Genomic DNA, 19,464 nt, shown 5'->3' on the forward strand with positions numbered 1-19,464 from the left:
CCGGATCAAATGGGGATTTATGAGTTGGCACAAATGATTTTTTTTTTTTTTTTTACGCGCAACATGGTTTGACGATTCTTGCTCTTATGTCAGCAACCTGTCCGTTTTCGGATGGTTTCAGGATACCTCTGTGTATTCTCTTGTTTGGCAGGAAGCCAGGCGTTTCATACTGCATCAGGGATCCCAAACGATCAGCTACACAGATCAGCTCTTGTACCTCTGGCTTATAACTCTCAAAGTTCTGATGTAACACGTCTCTGGAAGGAACACGACATACACAGTTAGGGACTTTACAACAGAGGTCTGCTAATCCAATTTTACCTGAGGAGCAGTCATTTCCTCCACTGGAGAACTGATCGAGAAATCTATGACCACAGGATCTTGACCCCAGTGCTTGGCACCCAATCTTACACAAATTAGAAGAATCTTTACGCGTGTATGCGCACAATTATTATCACACGCTTGTGAGTAACACTGGTAACTAGAGTGCAATTCAGAAGGCACTTCTGGCCATTATTTGCTTCATAAACTTCCCCAGGATACATAACCTGCATGGACTGACTTTATCAACAAGCAACCAAATCTCTGTCCTATGTCACTCCCCCACCCCTGCCCCAGGTTGCATTAGACCAAGTATACCTGGGATGGCCTGGGGCCTATTAATCGTTTGGCTGCCTACCTGCCCGAAGTCTGCATAACAGAGTTTGCAATCTTGGGTTACAGGTTATGTAGAGGCCCACAAGACCACCCTTGGGTCCCATAATCCGCTGGGAGGGCTCACAGGACTCCACAGTTGTACTCATGGCTGTGATTTAGCACAGCAGGACACAGGCACAATCCTCAAAGGGGAAAAGCTCAGGGGGCGAAGCGCAGAGGAAACCAGGCGCAAGCTTCCAAGGGTCCTGTCCCAGGGGAGACACTCAGGATTAAACCCCCCTCCCTGCTGTGTGAAATGCTAACCAGGAAGCTCATTAGATACTCAGTGCCCAGGGTTTTTTATCAGACGCTGATCGTGTAAACAGCCTTTGCCTGGGAATTACTCAAATTCCAAATACCCAGAGGCAAAGCAAGTATTTAACATAAATCATATTGTTTGTACAAGCAGCTTTGGCACACAGTGAGCCACTCTTATGAGTTCTGGGCATGATGGGAACCCTCCTGAAATCCACGTTCCCAGACGCCACCCAGGGGCCGGCCTTGCAAGCAGACTTTTCCAGGGACAGCAGTGCAGGCCTGCCTAGGTTCGTGCTTTTCTGCACATGGGTACTTCTCTAAAATGGGGTGGTAGAGAATATATATAACTTCTTTGAGCAATCTCTTCTTTTTATTACTTTTGGTTAGATAATGGTCTCACTGCTTCCACAAGTATTGGTATGTGGAGTTTTCATCTTTTTTTGTTTTTAAAGTATATTCAAATTTCCAGTGTGGATTTTATCTTTAATCTATATTTTAATATGTGTGCTTTTAAATTTCCAAATAATGAAGATTTTACCGTAGTCTACTGTGGCACCAGTTATTTGAAATGTATTTAAATATGAGTAAGTGGTCAGTCTTTATAAATGACCAAAGTGTACTTGAAAAGACTATGTATTCTTCGATTACTGGGTACACAGTTCTATAGCAGAATAATAGGCCAAGTCTGTTAATCGTGACGTTCAGAAAGTCTAAATCTTTACTAGTTTTGTGTGTGTGTGTGACTGATCAAAAATTAGAATCTCTCATTAGGATACTGAATCTATTGATTTCTCTGTGTATTTCTTTCAATTTGTAAAGTTATTTTAGTAGGTATATATAAGTTTAAATTTACATCTTTCCTGGTGATTTGAACCTCTGTCCTTATGTAGTAACAATCTTTGTTCTTAGTAATTAAAAAAAAATTTAAATCCATTAATATAAACATACCTACATCAGGAATCTTTTAGTGTTTCCCATGTAGAATTTTTTCCATCCCTTTACTTTCAATCTTTCTGTGTCCTTAAGCATTACATGTCTCTTGTAGAAAGCATTTAACTGGATTTTTAAAACAGTCAGGGGTGCCTGGGTGGCTCAGAGGTTAAGCGTCCAACTTGGGCTCAGGTCATGATCTCGCAGTTCGTGGGTTTGAGCTCCTCATCGGGCTCTGTGCTGACAGCTCAGAGCCTGGAGCCTGCTTCAGATTCTGTGTCTCCCTCTCTCTCGGCCCCTCCCAGACTCACGCTCTGTCTCTCTCTCTCAAAAATAAATTAACATTAAAAAAAAATTCAAATCCAACTATGTCTGTCTTTTGACATTTAAAAATCCATTTATATTTATTGTCATTATTAATATACCTGGTTTATTTCAACCTATTCTTATTTTTTTCTTTTTATTTGCCCTACTTTTTTATGCCTCCTCTCTTTCCCCTCTTTTCTGGTTGATTGTAGACTTTATTTTTTTACTCGTCCACTAATATAGAAGCTATACACTTTGTTTCTAACTTTTAGTACTCATTCTAGTATTTTAAATATTTATGTATACCTTAAAGCTTCAACATATATTTAACTCATATTCCCTTAGCATACTTAATTCTTACTGTCTCTCAACTTCCTTGCTATTGTTCCCAGTATTTTATTTCTATCCATTTTATAAAGCCCCCAAACCAGGCATTATTTTATATAGACAATACTTATTTAGACTTACCAATTTGTCATGCTTACCATTTTCTTTTCTCATTATTCCTTCTTGTATCTCAAATTTTGCCTGTGGCCAACTACCTTTTTATTTAATTACATTCCTTAAGAGATTTTTAGTGAATGGCAGGTGATGGTTAGTTCAGTTTTTGATTATGGAATATATACTTATTTGGTCTATATTCATAAAAGATAGTTTTGCTGGGTACAGAACTTTAGGTTGAAAGTTATTTTTTTTCTTGCAGCACTTTGAAGATAGTCTATTATCTTCTCACTGCCATTTTGATGTTGAGGGGTTTATAGTCAGTCCAATTATTGACCATAAGTAGGTGATAGGATTTTTCTGTTTAAAAAATTTTCTCCTTATGTGTTCTCCTATTACTCATGGTGTGTCTGGATATGGCTTTCTTGTCATTTATGCAACTTTTTAAAAAAATCTATGGATTTATATTTCCTTAGTTCTGGGAAATAGTTAGCTATTATTTCTTCAAAAACTGCCTCTCCTCCATTCTCTTCTCCCAAGATTTCAATCAGATATATGCTAGACATTCTTACATCTTCCACATCTTCTATGTCATGTTTTCTAACACCTGGACTCTCTGTGCCACAGTTTAGATTAATTCCTAATGCTCCACCTTCCAATTAAGCAAGTTTCTCTCACCTATGTCTAATTTGCTGTTAAGCTTACATACTGAATTCTCCATTTCAGTATTTTCTATTCTCAAAGCTTCCAATTTATTTTTAATCTGCCTGGTCATTTTTGATAATCTCTTATTTCTTGCTCATGTTTCTGATTTCTTCATAATTTCTCTCAACAATTTCATTTGGTGTCAGAGACTGCATTCAACAATTCCAATACTTGAAGCCCTTGAGGGTCTAAGTCTGTTGTTTGTTATTCCCGTTGATTTTGACATATGGTTTTGGTGATCTTGGTTTTTGACTCTCATTCTAATGATCTTAATCTACGGAAATACTTGGACCCCAAATTGGCACTATTTTCTTTCCACGCAGGTTTGCATTTGCTCTTGTTGAGATCCTGTGAATATGGTCCCCCAATATGGGGCTGATTTAGCTCCTTGAAAAAGTTTAGCAAGCCTATCTTGCTTAGACCTTAAGGCCTCCCACTGTAGTGGCTGTTATATGCCTTTACCTCCAGGACACTTTTTGCTTTTCAAATGTGCTTATCATTCACCACTCTAGTTTGAATCTGCCACCAACAACGCCCCCCCCCCCCCCAACCCCGGCTTGTCTTTCTTTTTACAGCATGAGGGGATCGATCTTTGCAGATTTTTCTTAATTTTTAAGGCATTGCTAGACTCCCAGGAATTAATCTCTGTTCCAATTGTTTTTGTAATGGGATAGCCCTTTAGCCTGTATGTTTTGCCATAATGCAAGCAGTAGTTGACCAGCAGTGTAATTTCAAACTTCTGGCTTTAAGTAATTTGTTTCAAAAGTAACATGGTGGGGCGTCTGGGTGGCCCAGCAGGTTAAGCGTCTGACTTCAGCTCAGGTCATGATCTCACGGTTCGTGGGTTTGAGCCCCACGTCGGGCTCTCTGCTGACAGCTGGGAGCCTGGAACCCGCTTCAGATTGTGTCTCCCTCTCTCTCTGCCCCTCCCCTGCTCATGCTCATGCTCATGCTCCGTCTCTCTCAAAAATAAAATAAAATAAAAAAAAACTAACATGGTAATAATAATGCATATCAAAAACTGCCAGTAAGCACATTTCAAGTTTGAAGATTGCATCAAATTAGCAGGGAAGGCCAGGCTACCAGGAGAGATGATATCCAAAGGTAAGTTTCAAGGTGCCGTATAAAGTAAACTATTTGCAGACATATCAAATCCAAAAATAAATACTTGAGAGACGTGGGTAGAGAGCCGTTTACTGAGCAAGAGATATCATGATAAGCTTATAGTTCAGTCTTGAAAAAAGTCATTTTATTTAAAGCACTTACTTTATGTGGGGCTGTAACCCTGGCTGCTCTTCATAATCTTCTATGAGGAAAGGCAGATTTTTAGCCCAGTGGTCTTTAAAGCTTCCAGGCAGATCCACATCAATGTTATATTCCGTAAGGGGAGTATCGAGGTGTGCGTGAAGATACCGAGAATACTCTGCAGGTATGAGACGAGATCTGACACACCCACATTGGACACACGCCCCCAAATATCGCTCCAGAAGTATTTCTTCTTGCTGGCTGTCATACAACTGCTCTGTGACAAACTGTTAATTCCCAGAATCCTAAAGGGTGGCTCCAAATTTTAGTAAGTCGCTAACATCACATGATACAGGGTAACTCAAGTTACCAGGGTCAAATATAAGCCAGTCAATCAGGGTCCACTTTGGCTAAATTTTAATCATCCTTCCATGGACACCATCAAATATCTCACTTTTTAGCTGCAGAGTCTGAGAATCCAAGTTCAGTGTCGGAGCCTGGTTTTCTGTCAACTGATATAAATCAACTGACCATGTACATGATTTCATCAACTGACTGCTGCTTATCTCTACGGAAGCAGTGCAGAAAAAGACCAGACCATGGAGTGCCCCTCCTTCAGTCTACAGCTCCCACGTTCTACTAACCCGGGAAACAAGAGGAAATTGTAATTTACAGTGAGGAGCTATGCTGTCCAGTAGGCAGCCCCCAGCCACCTAGCTAGTGAATACTTAAAATGTGGCCAGTGTAACTGAGAAACTGTATTTTAAATGTTAATTTAATTACTCTAAACCTAAAAACTGATATTTGAGTCAATTATTAGAAAACTTTAGTCTATTTGGAACAACTCACATGTATGAACCTACTTTTTCAACTTTAAATTTTACAAAACAGGACTTCAAATTAAGAATTTCCAACAAAAATTCGGGGCGCCTGGGTGGCTCAGCCAGTTAAGCATCAGACTCTCGACTTTGGCTCAGCTCATGATCTCATGGTTTCGTGAGTTTCAGCCCAACGTCAAGCTCCATGCTGGCACTGAGGAGCATGCTTGGGATTCTCTCTCTCCCTCTCTCACTGCCCCTCCCCACACTCTAAAAAACTTAAGAAAAAAAAGTTTTTGACAAAAAAAAAGGTATTTGACAAAAGAACTTCCAATAAAAATTTAACATCCAATGTAAGTATAAACATGTAAGTATAAAGATGTGCTGTAAATATAAAATATACACATTTCAAAGACTTAGTAAAAAAAAATAACGTAAAATATCTAATGATACTAACAAATAGTGTTTTCATAATAATTACATGTTGAACTGATATTATGCATACACTGCATCAAATAAAATGTATTATAAAATTAATTCCACCTGTTTATTTTTACTTTTTTTAACGTGACTACTAAAAACTTAAAACTGCAGGGCTCATAAATTTTTACAGTTGGGCAGTAGTGGTATGAGAGGGTTTTTGATGACAAAGGAAAGAGGAAAAAGGGGAGTAAAGATCTGAGCTCTGTACGAACAACAAAAATGTTATATCGTGATGAGCACTGAAAGTATACAGAATCGTCAAATCATTGCACCGTGTGCCTAGAACAAATATAACACTGTATGTTAAGTATGCTTCAATAAAAAACAAATCCATTTTGGAACAAAACAAAAAAACAACAAAACAAAAATATAGTTTTATATGGCAGAGAAAAGGTAAGATTCTGCCTAATCAAAAGATGACATAAAGATTTGCTTTCTTCCTCATCCCAACTGAATATCTCCAAAGTAGGTGAGAATTCTGATATGAAGGAGATATGTCAAAGCTACCAAGTTTACATTTAACAACAAAAACCTCAGAAAATGTTACTTTCCTATTACTCCTATGTCTCCAGACCAGGTGTAATGAGACCCATCCCATACCCAGATGGTTGTCACGTTTAGCTCAAAATAGGTTTCTTTTGACTTGAGTAAAATTTTTTTTAACTTTTTTAACATTAAAGAGAAAAAAAATCCACAGGAAGTGATAGACAAAGTATGCGACTGGTCTCTAGAAGACAGGGGTCTTATCTAGTCCACCAAGGGATGGCCGTGTTCATGTTTCCTAGTGCCTTCGAGACTCAGCTGTCTCATACGACACAAGCGACAAGCAATATGATTTATGTGGCTCTGAGCATCCAAATTCAATGCTTCGGCAATTTTGTGACTTACCTCGGAGATATTTCACTTTCAGATACTCTGGGCTAGCCTTCTGGCCTGGAAGAGGATCATTTAGCATAACTTTAGTTTGTGCTTTTATTCCTTCGTAAAACTGTCCCATCGCAACATGGCTGAGTCCTTTCATATACTGGCACACCTCATTATAGGGTTCTAGCTGCAGACACCGCTGAGGCATGGAGGGAGAAAACGCCCCATTAGTTTCAATACAGTTGCAGATAACTCTTAAGTGCTTTATTCTTCAATCTGGAATTAGAAGGGCTTTCCCTCCAGGCTAAATCAGACCAAATGCATGCTCTGTAAATCAGTCTCTAGGACACAGCAGTGGTTTTTTTCTCTTTCTTTTTGCGGGGGTATAAACATTACCTTGCCCTTCTCTCTAGTCATTCCACTAAATTTTGTTGAAGAATGATCCCAGGGGCGCCTGGGTGGCTCAGTCAGTCGAGTGTCTGACTCTTGATTTGGGCACACATCACGATCCATGCAGTTCGTGGGATCGAGCCCTGCATCGGGCTCTGTACCGACAGCGTGGAGCCTGCTTGGGATTCTCTCTCTCCCTCTCCCTCTCTCAAAGTCAATAAACAGTTAAAAAAAAAAAAGAAAAAGAAAAAAAAAAAGGCTCCACGAGCTGTTACAGTGCTTCTCACTTATGGATGCTCACCTTGAAGTTCTTAAGGGCCTCCTGCAGGCTACCGTGGTGATAGAGCATCATTCCCCGCAGCTGCAGGGTCTGTACGTGATTTTGGTTGAGCAACAGCGCCTTCTGAAAGCTCTCGGTGGCGGCTTCAAAATTGCCCAGTTCTCTAGGTATTTGACAACAGTTATGAGCACAGTGCAGAACGTTTCAGTAAACACACAGAACAAGTTAGCCTCAGAATTACAGTCCCATATGAGAATCAGATACCTTGATAGGGATTCCCTTTTCTATTTTTGACACATCACATCTCACTTACTTTTCCCAAATTTTACTCGACTGCAGGATAACCACAAGGCCCTTGAAATTCTTTGGGGAAAATGAATTTATTGCTTTCCAAAAGCAAGTGCTTATTCAAATCCTTTTCCCCAATTCATGATGAGCTCCAACCCTTAGAAAAACTATGTGTAGATTTTAGTATTTAGATAAAATCATGTTTCTCCTTTGCGGGGGGGGGGGGGGAGGGGAGTATGTAGGTTACAATCATACATAGGTATATCATTCTGAATCAAATTCATAGGCCGAAAATTGTATTTTTCCTGTCACAGAAGTTACTTCCCTTAAAATCCAGTAAATCATTTTGTAATTTAAAACATCAGAAAGAAAGTATATTTTAGGATAGTAATCATTTCAGAGTAGAAATATTATTAGGCTTCTTTTACCTATCAAATTTTTTACAAATAACAAAAACACCTTAAAAACGTGCCATGTGTCTATTTTTTGTAAATAATATTTTTTAAAAATATACTACCCATTTACATTTACATATCACTTTACTAGTTACTCTAGGTGCTTTCAAATCTGTTTTCAATGTATGTCCCCAACCATTCTGTGGGACAGCAAGGATAAATATCATCATTTAAATTAAAAACGAATGCAAAGACACTTTCTTCAAGTTAGTGGTAAGAGAGCTTCTCCAATGACTGCATCAGATAAATAAGCCCTAGAATTCAATCCTTCCTGCGTGAGGTGACTAACAGCTCTGACAGGGATCTCGGTTACTGTCTCTTTCCTAACTTTTACAGAACCTCGTAAGGGAGAACCCTGACGCTCAGGGAAGTTGAGGAGACACAAGTGTGGAATGGACAATCTGGAACCAGAACCGAATCTCTTGACTCCTGAATCCCGAGCCCTTCCATCAAGCCATGCAATCTCCTTTTCAGGTCAGACTGTAAAGATTTTTGAAAGCCAAAAGTCAAAGTAGCTCTACTGGTCAGGGTAACACCAGGAGTCAGGACGCCAGGGTCAAAGCACAACTTCTCACTCCTGATAGAGATGCACAGTGACTGTATATCATAGTTGATCATATTGATGGTCATCGATATCATCCTACGCAGCATAATTTTCCATCCTTTTAATCAAGGAATCTTCAAACGAATCACAGTGATGTGGGAATTAACCTTATTTACGGTCTAGAAAAGCATCAGTGTCTACGACTCAACCAGCATATAATGCTGCTATTCAAAACAATAAATTTTGAAGGACGAACATTTTCTAGACCAATATATACAAAGCGAAGTCGTTTTAAAAGATGATATATACGTCATGATACCATGATACCCTCTGACCCATGGGTCTTTCTACATTCCAGAGAAGCTCTCAACAAGCATATTAATGCCTATGTGATTTAGAAGGACAATCTCTTCTGGTTACGAAATACAATTTCTTTTAAAATGTCACTATTATGACAGGGTGCCTGGGTGGCTCAGTCAGTTGAGCATCCAACTTCAGCTCAGGTCATGATCTTGTGGTTCGTGAGTTTGAGCCCCATGTTGGGCTCTGTACTGACAGCTCGGAGCCTGGAGCCTGCCTGCTTCAGATTCTGTGTCTCCCTCTCTTTATGCTTCTCCCCTGCTCACACCCTGTCTCTCTCTCTCTCTCTCAAGAATAAATAAAGATTTAAAAAGTTTTTTTTAATAAAATATCACTATTATGTGAGGCTCTCTTGTCTCCCCACTCTACACCCTCCCTCCTACCCTGACTACTGTTCCTTTTCTTACCTATAGGCCTGTCCCAGACTTTTGTACGCATCAATAAAATCAACTTTCTGCTTCAAGGCTTCTTTGAAGGACTCAATAGCTTCCTGAAAAAAGTATATGGGAAATTATGTCATGTGCATGACTATTAAAATTGAGTTTCACTTAAATCACTAATGGACTTAAATATATAATGTACACGGTCTTGGAGTGATTTTCCTTTTTTAATATGACGACTTCACAAAAAGAGGTAGAGAGTCTGACAAACTGAGTCAGGAGGATTTGATTTCAACAGGAAACAAATGCTCTGCTGTGGGCAATAACAGAGCCTTACAAGTTTCTCCCTTTCAGAATGGGGAAACGGCTTCCCTCCATCTACTTCATTAGGTAACGATATCACCTTTGTGTCAATATCATTTCTTTAATCAACAAAGGCCTTGTGGAATAAAAGTAAGCCTACTAGCTGTATACAATTTTAAATGATCATAACTAGCAGCATTTAAACTGAACCAGCGAAAGAGACAAAAAAGGAAGTCCAAAGTGAGATTGTTCATTAAAAAAAGACAAAAAGCACCAACGCTCCTAGATGGACTGTGTGAATGATTCCCATGATCTACAGGAAAAAGATACAGTAAAACAAAACAGAGACCTTGAGGTGGGGGCGTCTGGGGGACCTAGTTTTCTGCCAGCACAACTCCGGGTCTGTGGCTGACGGAGTGAGAAGGCGGCACGGGTGTTACGCTCTAGGGAGCAGCCTGCCGGGAATGCACAGTGCACCTGGCCGCTGTGGAATCCTCTGGAAACTGTTACTACAATGCACCAGTCTGCTTCCCAGTAAACATCCTGGGCTTACACTGTATTCAGTGTGCTCTCCATTATGACTTGATTATTTACTGTGATAAAAAATGATGAAGACATTTCACACATTTCCCAAGGAAAAGATGTGTCTTACTTAAGTTAATGGCTACAAAGGATCTCTGAAGGCTTTCAAGAGAAAGGCTTTAAAACTTCTGTGTATTTCACACCTGATTAGATGTGTGAAATTCATAATTTCATAACACAAATAGATAATTCATAACACAAAAACTACTAACATGTCAAATACCCTGCACATGGTAGGCACTCAATAAATATTTAGTGATTTGGTAGGCACATAATCCTAATTCTTTTCTAAAAAAAATCATTCATTCCCTGCTTCTTGATTTTCTCTGTAGGAGGCAGCAGGGTAGGAGGGGCCGGCTTTCAAACCTTTCTAAGGTGACAATGGGGACAACAACCTACTCATTAAGGAGTCCCACTGATTGTGTACCGTTCAGCGGAAGGATGAGAACAGATAAATGTTAACACTTAAATGTCAAAGACTACTCTTCATTAGGCTTCTGGCCCTGGCACAGTCTAGATCTTCTGGGTTTTTTACAACTACGTTTTCAATTCAACAAACATGTATTGAGCGCCTACTATGTGCCGGGGGCAGGGTGAGGTACAGGGGGACACAAAGCCGAGCAAATCACTCTCTCTGTCCTCGAAGAACTCAGTCTAGTTAGAAAGCCAATTACTTAACCAGGTTATTAGAATATAAACTAAGAGCTACAAGAGAGATACAAGTAAGAGTCTCTGGGAATAAAGAGGAAGGAATACCTAACTGAGCCTGGGACACCAGGACAGGCTTCACCAGGAGGGCAAGTGACAACTGAGCTGGGTCTGGGAGAATGAGAAGGAGGGTGGCAGAGAAAGAGGGCATCTTGGATGGGGGGTGGGGGTGCGCAGCGGTGGGGGAGGCAGGATGGCAAGAGTGTGGGTGCCTGGGTGGGAGTGGAGGGAAGGAAGAGACAGGGGGCCAGGCCCTGTGGCGAGCCGGGACCAGAGGGGAAGGGCCTCTGGCGTGCTCTGCAGTGGGGGCGTCACCCTGCCAGCAATGAGGACTGGGGGCTGAGTAGGTGTGCGACCTCACAAAACTGACTCTAGAGATGACTGCCACTGGCCACAACAGAGCAGGCGGGCGGGACAGGGGAGGGGACGAAGCCCAGTGAGGAGGTGACTGCAGGAGCCCAGGCAAGAGATAAAGAAAGCTCAAACTGAGACGGTGTCTCTGAGGACAGAAAAGAAGGGTCACACTCAGGAGATATCCTGAAAGGCAAACTAAGAATCCAGTGGCCGTGGGTAGGGGGTGGTGAGGGAGAAGGGAGGGCAGGAAGCTTAGGAGCTGAAGAGCCCGGGGGGAAAGGCGAGAGCGTTAGCCAACGTGAGGAAGTAGGGGGGCCGGCTGCAGGGCAGGGGTGGGAGGAGGTGATGAGTCCAGCTGGGGCGTGGGAAGTCTGGGGTGTTTGTGGACGTCTGGGGGAGATGCCCGGGCGACATCTGCTGCCCACTGCACTTACAGCACGCTGGGACGCCACAGTTCTTCAAAGTCTGATTTCTCTTCAGCTTTTAAGAGTCTTTGGTTTCGGGGTTCCTGTCTAATCACTGCACAGCTCTCTACCTCATTCTGCCAAAGAGGGGACATAGCAGAATCAAGATTTGAAGCCACTCGGAACAAAGAAACTACGTTCGAAATGAATCAGTCTCCAAGCACACGAACCGGCTCGGAGTTTGTTTGCGCAGCACGGGCGGGCATCACCCCACCTGGGCCGCCGTCTTCCTCCCTCACCAGTGGTGGGTGGCCATCACTCCGGCCTTCCTGCTTCGTTACAACGAAGAGAACAGTTGCAGGGACCTCTCGAAGCGGAGGCTGATAAAAAAACATGTGCTCGGAGTGTACCATGTTTGAAATATCCTTACAACACAAATACGAGACAAGTGTTTGCCGTGTTTGCCCCAGAGAAATCCAAAATGGCTGACAGATCTACCAAGCTGGACAGTTGCGAAATCTGTCAGGTCATATTGCCTGCAGAATTTCTCATGTATTACCTCATAAGTAAAGAAGCAAACCACCCCCGTAATTCATTTCTGAATTGCCGCTGACCTGGGCAGACCAGCTTCAGGATATAAAGACAGCACCAATTCATGGGTCCATTTAACACGTTGTCTCTACAGTTAACAAGAGACCTAAAGGTATCTACACTAAGTTCATTAGTTTAAGGAAGATGTGTCACCACTAGTTTTCCACTCTGTGTAACTAGGATACCCTCTGCCCCTTCTATATACTTCGTGGGGATGCCGTTGGGACGAGTGAGACAATACGTCAACACCCTGACCTCCTCGGACAGCAGATCTATAAAAATGCAAAGGAAAGGTTCCCATCTATTACACACGTTGATGCTGGGTTTATTTACGAGCACACTGAAGAGGAGAAAGCACCACGTAGTTTGGCGAGGTTGCTACTCGAGGGACAGACTTTGCATCTGGTGTTGTGACTGTGAGGTTTTTTTTTAAATTTAAGGTAACTGAGAGAAGGTGAGAGGCAGATGCAAAATAAAACTGGAAAAGCCCATCTGGCAGCTGCTCAAAGCACATTTTAAATAACTGCTCTCGACAACCAGGGCTGCTGGCCTGAGTCCTGGCGGGGGGGGGGGGGGGGGGGGGGGGGAGGGGGGGGGAGACGGGAGGTCTGTGAGGACCACCCACCACACCCCGGCAGGAAGGACGGGAGGCGGACGAAAGAAAATCTCCCCGGTTCCCTCTGGTTTGGTAGTTTGTGGACGGGAGTTATTTTTTTAAGGTCTATGACACTTACATGAAATTAAATGTTCACATGTAACACGATCTATAATAACTAATACCTGATTCGTGCTCATAGCTCTTAAAGTACCTTTCACACACGTTGTTTTATTGAACCCCTTCAAGAGGCAGACGGCAGAATCATCTCTACGTGACAGATAAGGGAAGGAGCGGCTGAAAAGGCTTAAGCAGCTTGTCCAGTGGGACAGTTCACAGGGTTCAGAGCGGGAGCTCCAGCCACGGCCTTCCAACTCCAAACCCAACGCTCTGTCCTTGAAATTCATTCAGTCCACTAGTACTTACTGAGCACCTACTATGTGACAGGCACCGCCCATGACGCCGAGGGTTTACAACATGTGGCCTTTTTAAAGGTCAACTGTGCCTACCCCCCAAGAGTGCGGGCGTGATCCTCAAAACCACTTTCCGTAATAAAATGCACGTTCTTTCTGCCAGAGCACTCTTTCCTGCCACGCGCTCCTGAGATTCGTCACAGCTTTCAAAGTTAAGGTAAAGAACAACCTTCTCTTTTGCAGGCTCTCTTGACCTGCCAGACAGCATTAAGCGTTTTTCACCTACCCAGGCTGACTCTTAGGCCAGCCTGTCTTCAAATGGACGGCTCGGGTGGGTCCTGCACCAGAGCTCTGACCCTGTGCCGGCTGTGGGCGCCGAGGAGGCCACTGTGAGAGGCCAGAGCTCCCCTCCCGACTCCCAGCCAGGTCTCTGCCCCAAGATAAGGCTCTTGCACCATAGGTCCTCAATATGCCCAGAGAGTGCCAGGCCAAGGACAGGAGGCAGGGACAGGCCAGAGGTGACACTGCCTCTCCACACATCAATCGGCTTGGACGACACCTTTTCTATTTCCCTCAGCTCCTTCCCCCCAACAGCAATCTCCAGGCGGCAGCAGCAATGTGCTCATTGTAGTCATGTCTCCAGACCCACTCTTGGAGCCCCCAGGAGTCCGATCAGGTCTCCGGTTACCCGTGTCTCCCCGTGGTCCTCTGCCCCTAAGGCCCCCAGCCACTGGGTTGTCAGAATCCACATCCTAAATAGCAGATTGGGTCTCAATGACATCCTTTCCCCCAAAGCTAGATTTTACAGCTCTCTGGGCCTACAAATTAAAATCAAGATGCTCAGCATAGCACTCTAGACACTTCGGGGGCCTCCCCTCGGCCGACCTGACAGCTCAACTCCCTTCCACTCAAACCTGCTTGCTACGCCGCAAACTGGCCGTACCTCCATGTTGTATGCCAGCACTCATGCTTTCTCTCGGCCTGAAGTAGCTGGCTGCCCCCAATCCACTCCGCCTGCAAGGCCGAGGACAACGTCCACTTGCTCTCCGGAACCTTCTCTAACCCCGCAGCTTAAGTGAATCCTTCCTATCCCTGTTTCCAAAGCACTTTGTTTACACTACTTTTTTTTGTGTATTTACCATATGATAAATTATACGTCGGGGGTGGGGGGGAGAGGGGAACTTGGTGAACTGTATCCTTCCTAAGCGTAAAGTGCAAAGAATTCTTTCCCCCTATTTATCCTTGTCCCGTCTGCACCAGATAGTAGGAGCTCAATAAATACACTGACTCAAACTCCCTCCTGAAATAAACCAATCAGGTGGACACGTGAGATGTCATTTGCAAACAGGCGAGTGGAATCCCATTAAAGTCTTCCCACCCTCGAGAGAAAAGCAGAATCATTATACGGTGCACATATTGTGTAACACTTTCACCTTCAAAAGTCCTCTGTGAAAGAAAGTTAGACCTTTGTATAGCATAGCTATAGGCTGGTTTTTGTTCAGCTCTAGGGACTGCTGAAAATCTTCGTGGGCGGTCGCATAGTCCTACAGAAAGGAGAGCAAGGGAAAAAAAGAGAGTAGCATTCATTAGATATTTAGACATTTCCTACTTTTGATTGGTAGAGGTAGAGGAAAAAAAATCCCATTTCATTCTATGCCCTCTTCGGCTTTAAAGGGAACATTTCATGACCATAAATATCAGCTGAATGCTTATCCTATTCGTTGAAACAGTTGGCTTTCTTAAGAAATTGATAGGGAAAATCCCGCAAAGGTTTAATTTAAATACGCTGTCTCAACTACAAAAAGATTATTTATGGTCTCTCTGCCCGTGCCCCTCCCCTGCTCATGCTCTGTCTCTCTCTCTCTCTCTCTCAAAAATAAATAAACATTAAAAAAAAAAGATTATTTATAAAAACAGTATTAAAGTCATAACCTGTCAGAGAAACTTAACAAATTATTTTCTGGTACTAGCATCTTACTACACTGAACACTTCTAAAATGATTATGCCACAGGTCAACCTTAACGTGTGTTATGCTGAGATTGTTTTCATACCCATTTTCTCTTGCAATAGAAAATTGTTCCTGAAGTTACGTAAACCCACGCAAATAATGGCGGCAATCAGAGATACCACTATGATGATAAAAGATAATCTTGCCAGATCTGGGTCACTGCCACTGACAAGCTACGGTCTGAGAAGCCACGTTGGTTCTAGTTATGGCTCCTGCTCCCCGAGGAAATTCCAACTGTGCCTTTCAGTTTCACAATCACATCGGTAACATGTGCACCTGTTTCCCTGTGCTGACATGTGCAAAAAAGGCTGAAGTACAGTCAATGAACCAAATCTCTTCATTTTCTCTTTCTTTTTCCCCGGGTCTAGAATTAGTCACTGCTGACAGTTCAAGCAAGACAATGTACTCTTGGTACTGAACGTTTCTCCGCTGGGTTCAAGTTCAGCTAAAGAAAGTGCTTTTACGACTGTCTTGTGTCACAAGCATATTATTATGCAGCCCCGAACCCACATCTATCAAAGAGCAGCTTTCTGAAGTGAACAGAAAAGTGAAGTCTCTATTATCACAAAAGAAACATTTCAAGGCAAAAATAACTCACCTCTGATATGAAGTACAGGGTCCCCCGGTGTCTGTACAGCCGTGCTGAGGGCTGCAGCTGAATAGCTTTGGTGAGATCATTCACTGCTTCATTAATTCGTCCCAGAGGGGACAGAATCTATAAACCCAAACATGTCATTAGCAGAGAAATCTTCCAGTGACAAACCCCCAAACTGCCAATGTTCTTGACTTTTCAATTCCACCTCACCACACCCCACTCACAAGATTACTTTCCCGGCAGCAAGAATCCTTGACCCCACATACTACGCAGTGAGGTTCAAAGTCAACAGGCCGAGGGGCTGCCGATCTTTGTCCCGCAGACGGGGTGGCTGACGAACTAGAACTATAGCAATGGCTTTGTCACGGTTTCATGGTCTGGGTTACAACAGATGTCGCTTTTCTTGAAATGTGACCCTTTTTTTCTCAACCTATCATTATTTTTCAAAACAAATTTAGCATTTCAAAGTTAAGCTGAAGGATGACTTTGAGCCATTAAGAGCAGAGAAACTGACAGACACAGATTAGAGTCCTTCATGGTCTTTAGCTACGACCTCTGTGGCACTAAGGGCTGACTGACAATCTAAGACTCCAGGTGTTTTGGGAGTCCCTTTGTGTTAACTCTCAGCTCATCGGTCAAGATCTGCGCAGCAGAAGAACAAAGGTCCGCAGGCTTGTTTGGGAAACCCTGGTGATGCAGCAGTCAGCTGTGTGCAGGTGACAATGACAACACAGAAGACAGTTGAGAATGCAAAACTACACCAAGAGGACATGAGAAAATCCAAAATGGGTTATCAGGACTCATGCAATCAAGCTCAAGCATTTCATCCTGAGCAAATGTCCTGAAATTCGGGTTAATTTTGCTCTTAGAATATAGGTCATTTCCATCAGGTTCTACTACATGGTTTCCTACTCTGCGGGAACCGAAAACCAGCAAAAGAGAGAGGATTCTGGCAGGCACATCACCAGTGGCAAGAATGGAAGCTCAGAAAAAGGAAAGAAAGAAATTACGGAATATACACCTGAGAATTCAAAAAGCCTAGCAGTCTGGGGTTAGATTTTGGGAGAAAGAACATCCCTACCTAGTTCATAACCCCTATGTACATAACTGAATCACCACACCTCAGCACAATAATCGACATTCATAATAATGACCTGAGTAACTAAAAAAGATTGAATGATGTTCATTAAACACAGACTATCGCAGCAAGGATGAAAGAGAAAGATTTCTCATCAAATAATTTCAGACGTATGTAAACGGTAAGCTGTAATTTAGCTAGAAAAACCACTTTGTAGTGATATCGTTGCCCAGTGATGCCAGGAAAGAGGAATATCACTATATATATTTAAGATCATTGAAAATTACTTTTTGGATTACCAATATCACTTTTGGGTACACGACTAGCTTTTGAGTAGATATGAGAAGCTTTTTGAGTAGCTTTTGAGAAACTTCTAAAGCTGCTGAACAAGTCTTCTTTCTATGCACATATGAATTCATGCTTTACCGTAACATTTTAACATGACTTCAGAGTAATGGAGGGAAAAAGCATCAGCACCCCTCCCCAGAGCAGATATCACCAAATCTCACCCTAAATACCAACAAGGCTCTCGTGCAGTAACGAACAAATTACAATCCCTTAACCCTTATGGTTACAATCCAAAATAGACAAGAGATAATGAATTATATCATTAACTGAGAAAGAATTTTATTCAGAAACCCAAATTCCCAATAAGACATAAAATTCACTTTGTGAAACTGAACTATAACTTTAGACACTGTAATTTTGAGAATACAAACATCACAAATACAGTTGTTAAATTACTAACACATTTAGTGTTTTCTTTACTTCTAAGTTTTCTCCCCCATAAGAGGAAACAAGTCATTTTTCCTTTAGTTCAACTATGAAATCCCATTATGTCAGATGACTAAAAGTTAAGTTTTAGCCAGTGTGAACACATTAACAAATTCTAAAGCATTTGATATGGTTAAATGAGCGGTAAAATGAAATCTGGGTAGTTTCTAACTATATTATGCAAACGGTAAGAGGAACACGTTTTATTAAAAGAAATGCCTCACCACACGCTCCTTTCTCTGATCTGAATACCCTTTCTCCACCTTGTCCCCCAAGACGTGGGCTCTGATTGGTTCTAGCATTATCTGTTCAGTGAGGCCTCCGCAGACACACCCCCATCCTGCCCCTGCCAGCCTCCCCCAAGCTCTGACACACCACGTCTCTCTGTTCCTGGAGAAGCATTTCCTCTTCCCGTCTCCCATCACAAATACTACCTGGTATTTTCACCAAGTTATTTCTGTCTCCACTTCAAGTCCTAAGTTCCTTCAAGGTCTGGTTTTGGTCACCCTTACCTGCTCTATGTCTCTATGTAGATAAGTACATCTCCCAAGAATTATACATAAGCGTATACACACACACACACACACACACACACGCACGCACTTGTAATGGTTATAAATTTCATTCTGACCATACTGTCATACTGTTTGACTAAAGTATGTCATAGATAGAGTAAACACGAACACTGACAGTAATAGTACATGTTATAACCACATATTTTAATACTAAATATTACTATTAAATGTTCAATCAGGAGTATCTCTCAGTCAGTCCATAATTTTCTAGTAATTTCAACCACGTTTAAAGGCAGAAAGTACCTATGGAGGAAAATGCAATAGATAGGGGAGCTTTAAAATGTATGAGTCATAAAATAATAGGAAAAAAAATCTGAGATTCAACTAATCCAATAACGACAGAGGGAAAAAGAAAACCGCACTCACTTCTGCTCGCTGTTCAAATACCTCTGGACGATCTGGTTCCAAGGTAACTACTCGGCTCAATTCGAACAGAGCAAGTTCAGCATTCTTAATGTCCTTGAAAAGGCATTAGCTTAGTATGAGATACACTGTTACTCAAAATCAGGTTCAATAGTTTTTCTGAAAAAACTAAAAATTTAGTAAAGATATAACTACTTACTTAGAAGTAAATATGAACTTAGCTTCTAGATAAAAGAGCTGCCGGTTTAAATTCAGTTATGATTATTTAACTCACTCACGTCTACCTACCCATCAGTAGCCCATTAGACCTGGCTACGTATCACAAGTTCCACTGATGGTAGGTTATTTTCTAAATTGAACCTATTTAAACACTGAATCAATGAATTTCAATGGATGAGTATGTGGATGGATAGCAGCATGCAAAATGATGCTGACCAGTGACAACATGGGGATACAAAGGGACCGAGTCAGTGTCCGTCAAAACCCCTAAGCCTACCTACCTACACCTTAGGAAGTCCAGGTAAGTTGTCTTTAAAATTTGCCGGTTATTTTTATATTAGAAATATGAGCATGTCACTTTTACATTAAAAATGCATTAAAGATACAAGGAAATTTCATGTCGAGATATAAAATTAAAAGAGAGGAGAATTGGGAAGAAGCTCATCTCTGACAACTTC

At 42.0% G+C, this 19,464-nt stretch overlaps 1 protein-coding gene across 7 annotated transcripts in view; it reads right to left on the minus strand.

Annotated features, from left to right (window-relative positions):
* Positions 1-19,464, minus strand: part of TTC13 (tetratricopeptide repeat domain 13) — a 78,321-nt gene that overhangs the window by 22,845 nt on the left and 36,012 nt on the right. For 4 of the 7 annotated variants that reach the window (XM_027046881.2, XM_027046880.2, XM_053207022.1 and 1 more), the window contains 7 exons: positions 16,001-16,117; positions 14,827-14,937; positions 9,471-9,553; positions 7,438-7,579; positions 6,771-6,945; positions 4,603-4,759; positions 127-257 (listed from right to left, as the gene is read on the minus strand). In XM_027046881.2, coding sequence (XP_026902682.1) covers positions 127-257; positions 4,603-4,759; positions 6,771-6,945; positions 7,438-7,579; positions 9,471-9,553; positions 14,827-14,937; positions 16,001-16,117 — 916 coding nt within the window. Of the gene's footprint in view, positions 1-126; positions 258-4,602; positions 4,760-6,770; positions 6,946-7,437; positions 7,580-9,470; positions 9,554-14,826; positions 14,938-16,000; positions 16,118-18,790; positions 18,884-19,464 lie in introns of all 7 variants that reach the window. The other 3 variants (XM_027046878.2, XM_027046877.2, XM_053207023.1) reach the window with 1 other exon arrangement.

The sequence above is a fragment of the Acinonyx jubatus genome, chromosome D2 (genome assembly GCF_027475565.1).
Source record: "Acinonyx jubatus isolate Ajub_Pintada_27869175 chromosome D2, VMU_Ajub_asm_v1.0, whole genome shotgun sequence".
In the NCBI taxonomy this organism is placed as follows: Eukaryota; Metazoa; Chordata; class Mammalia; order Carnivora; family Felidae; genus Acinonyx; species Acinonyx jubatus.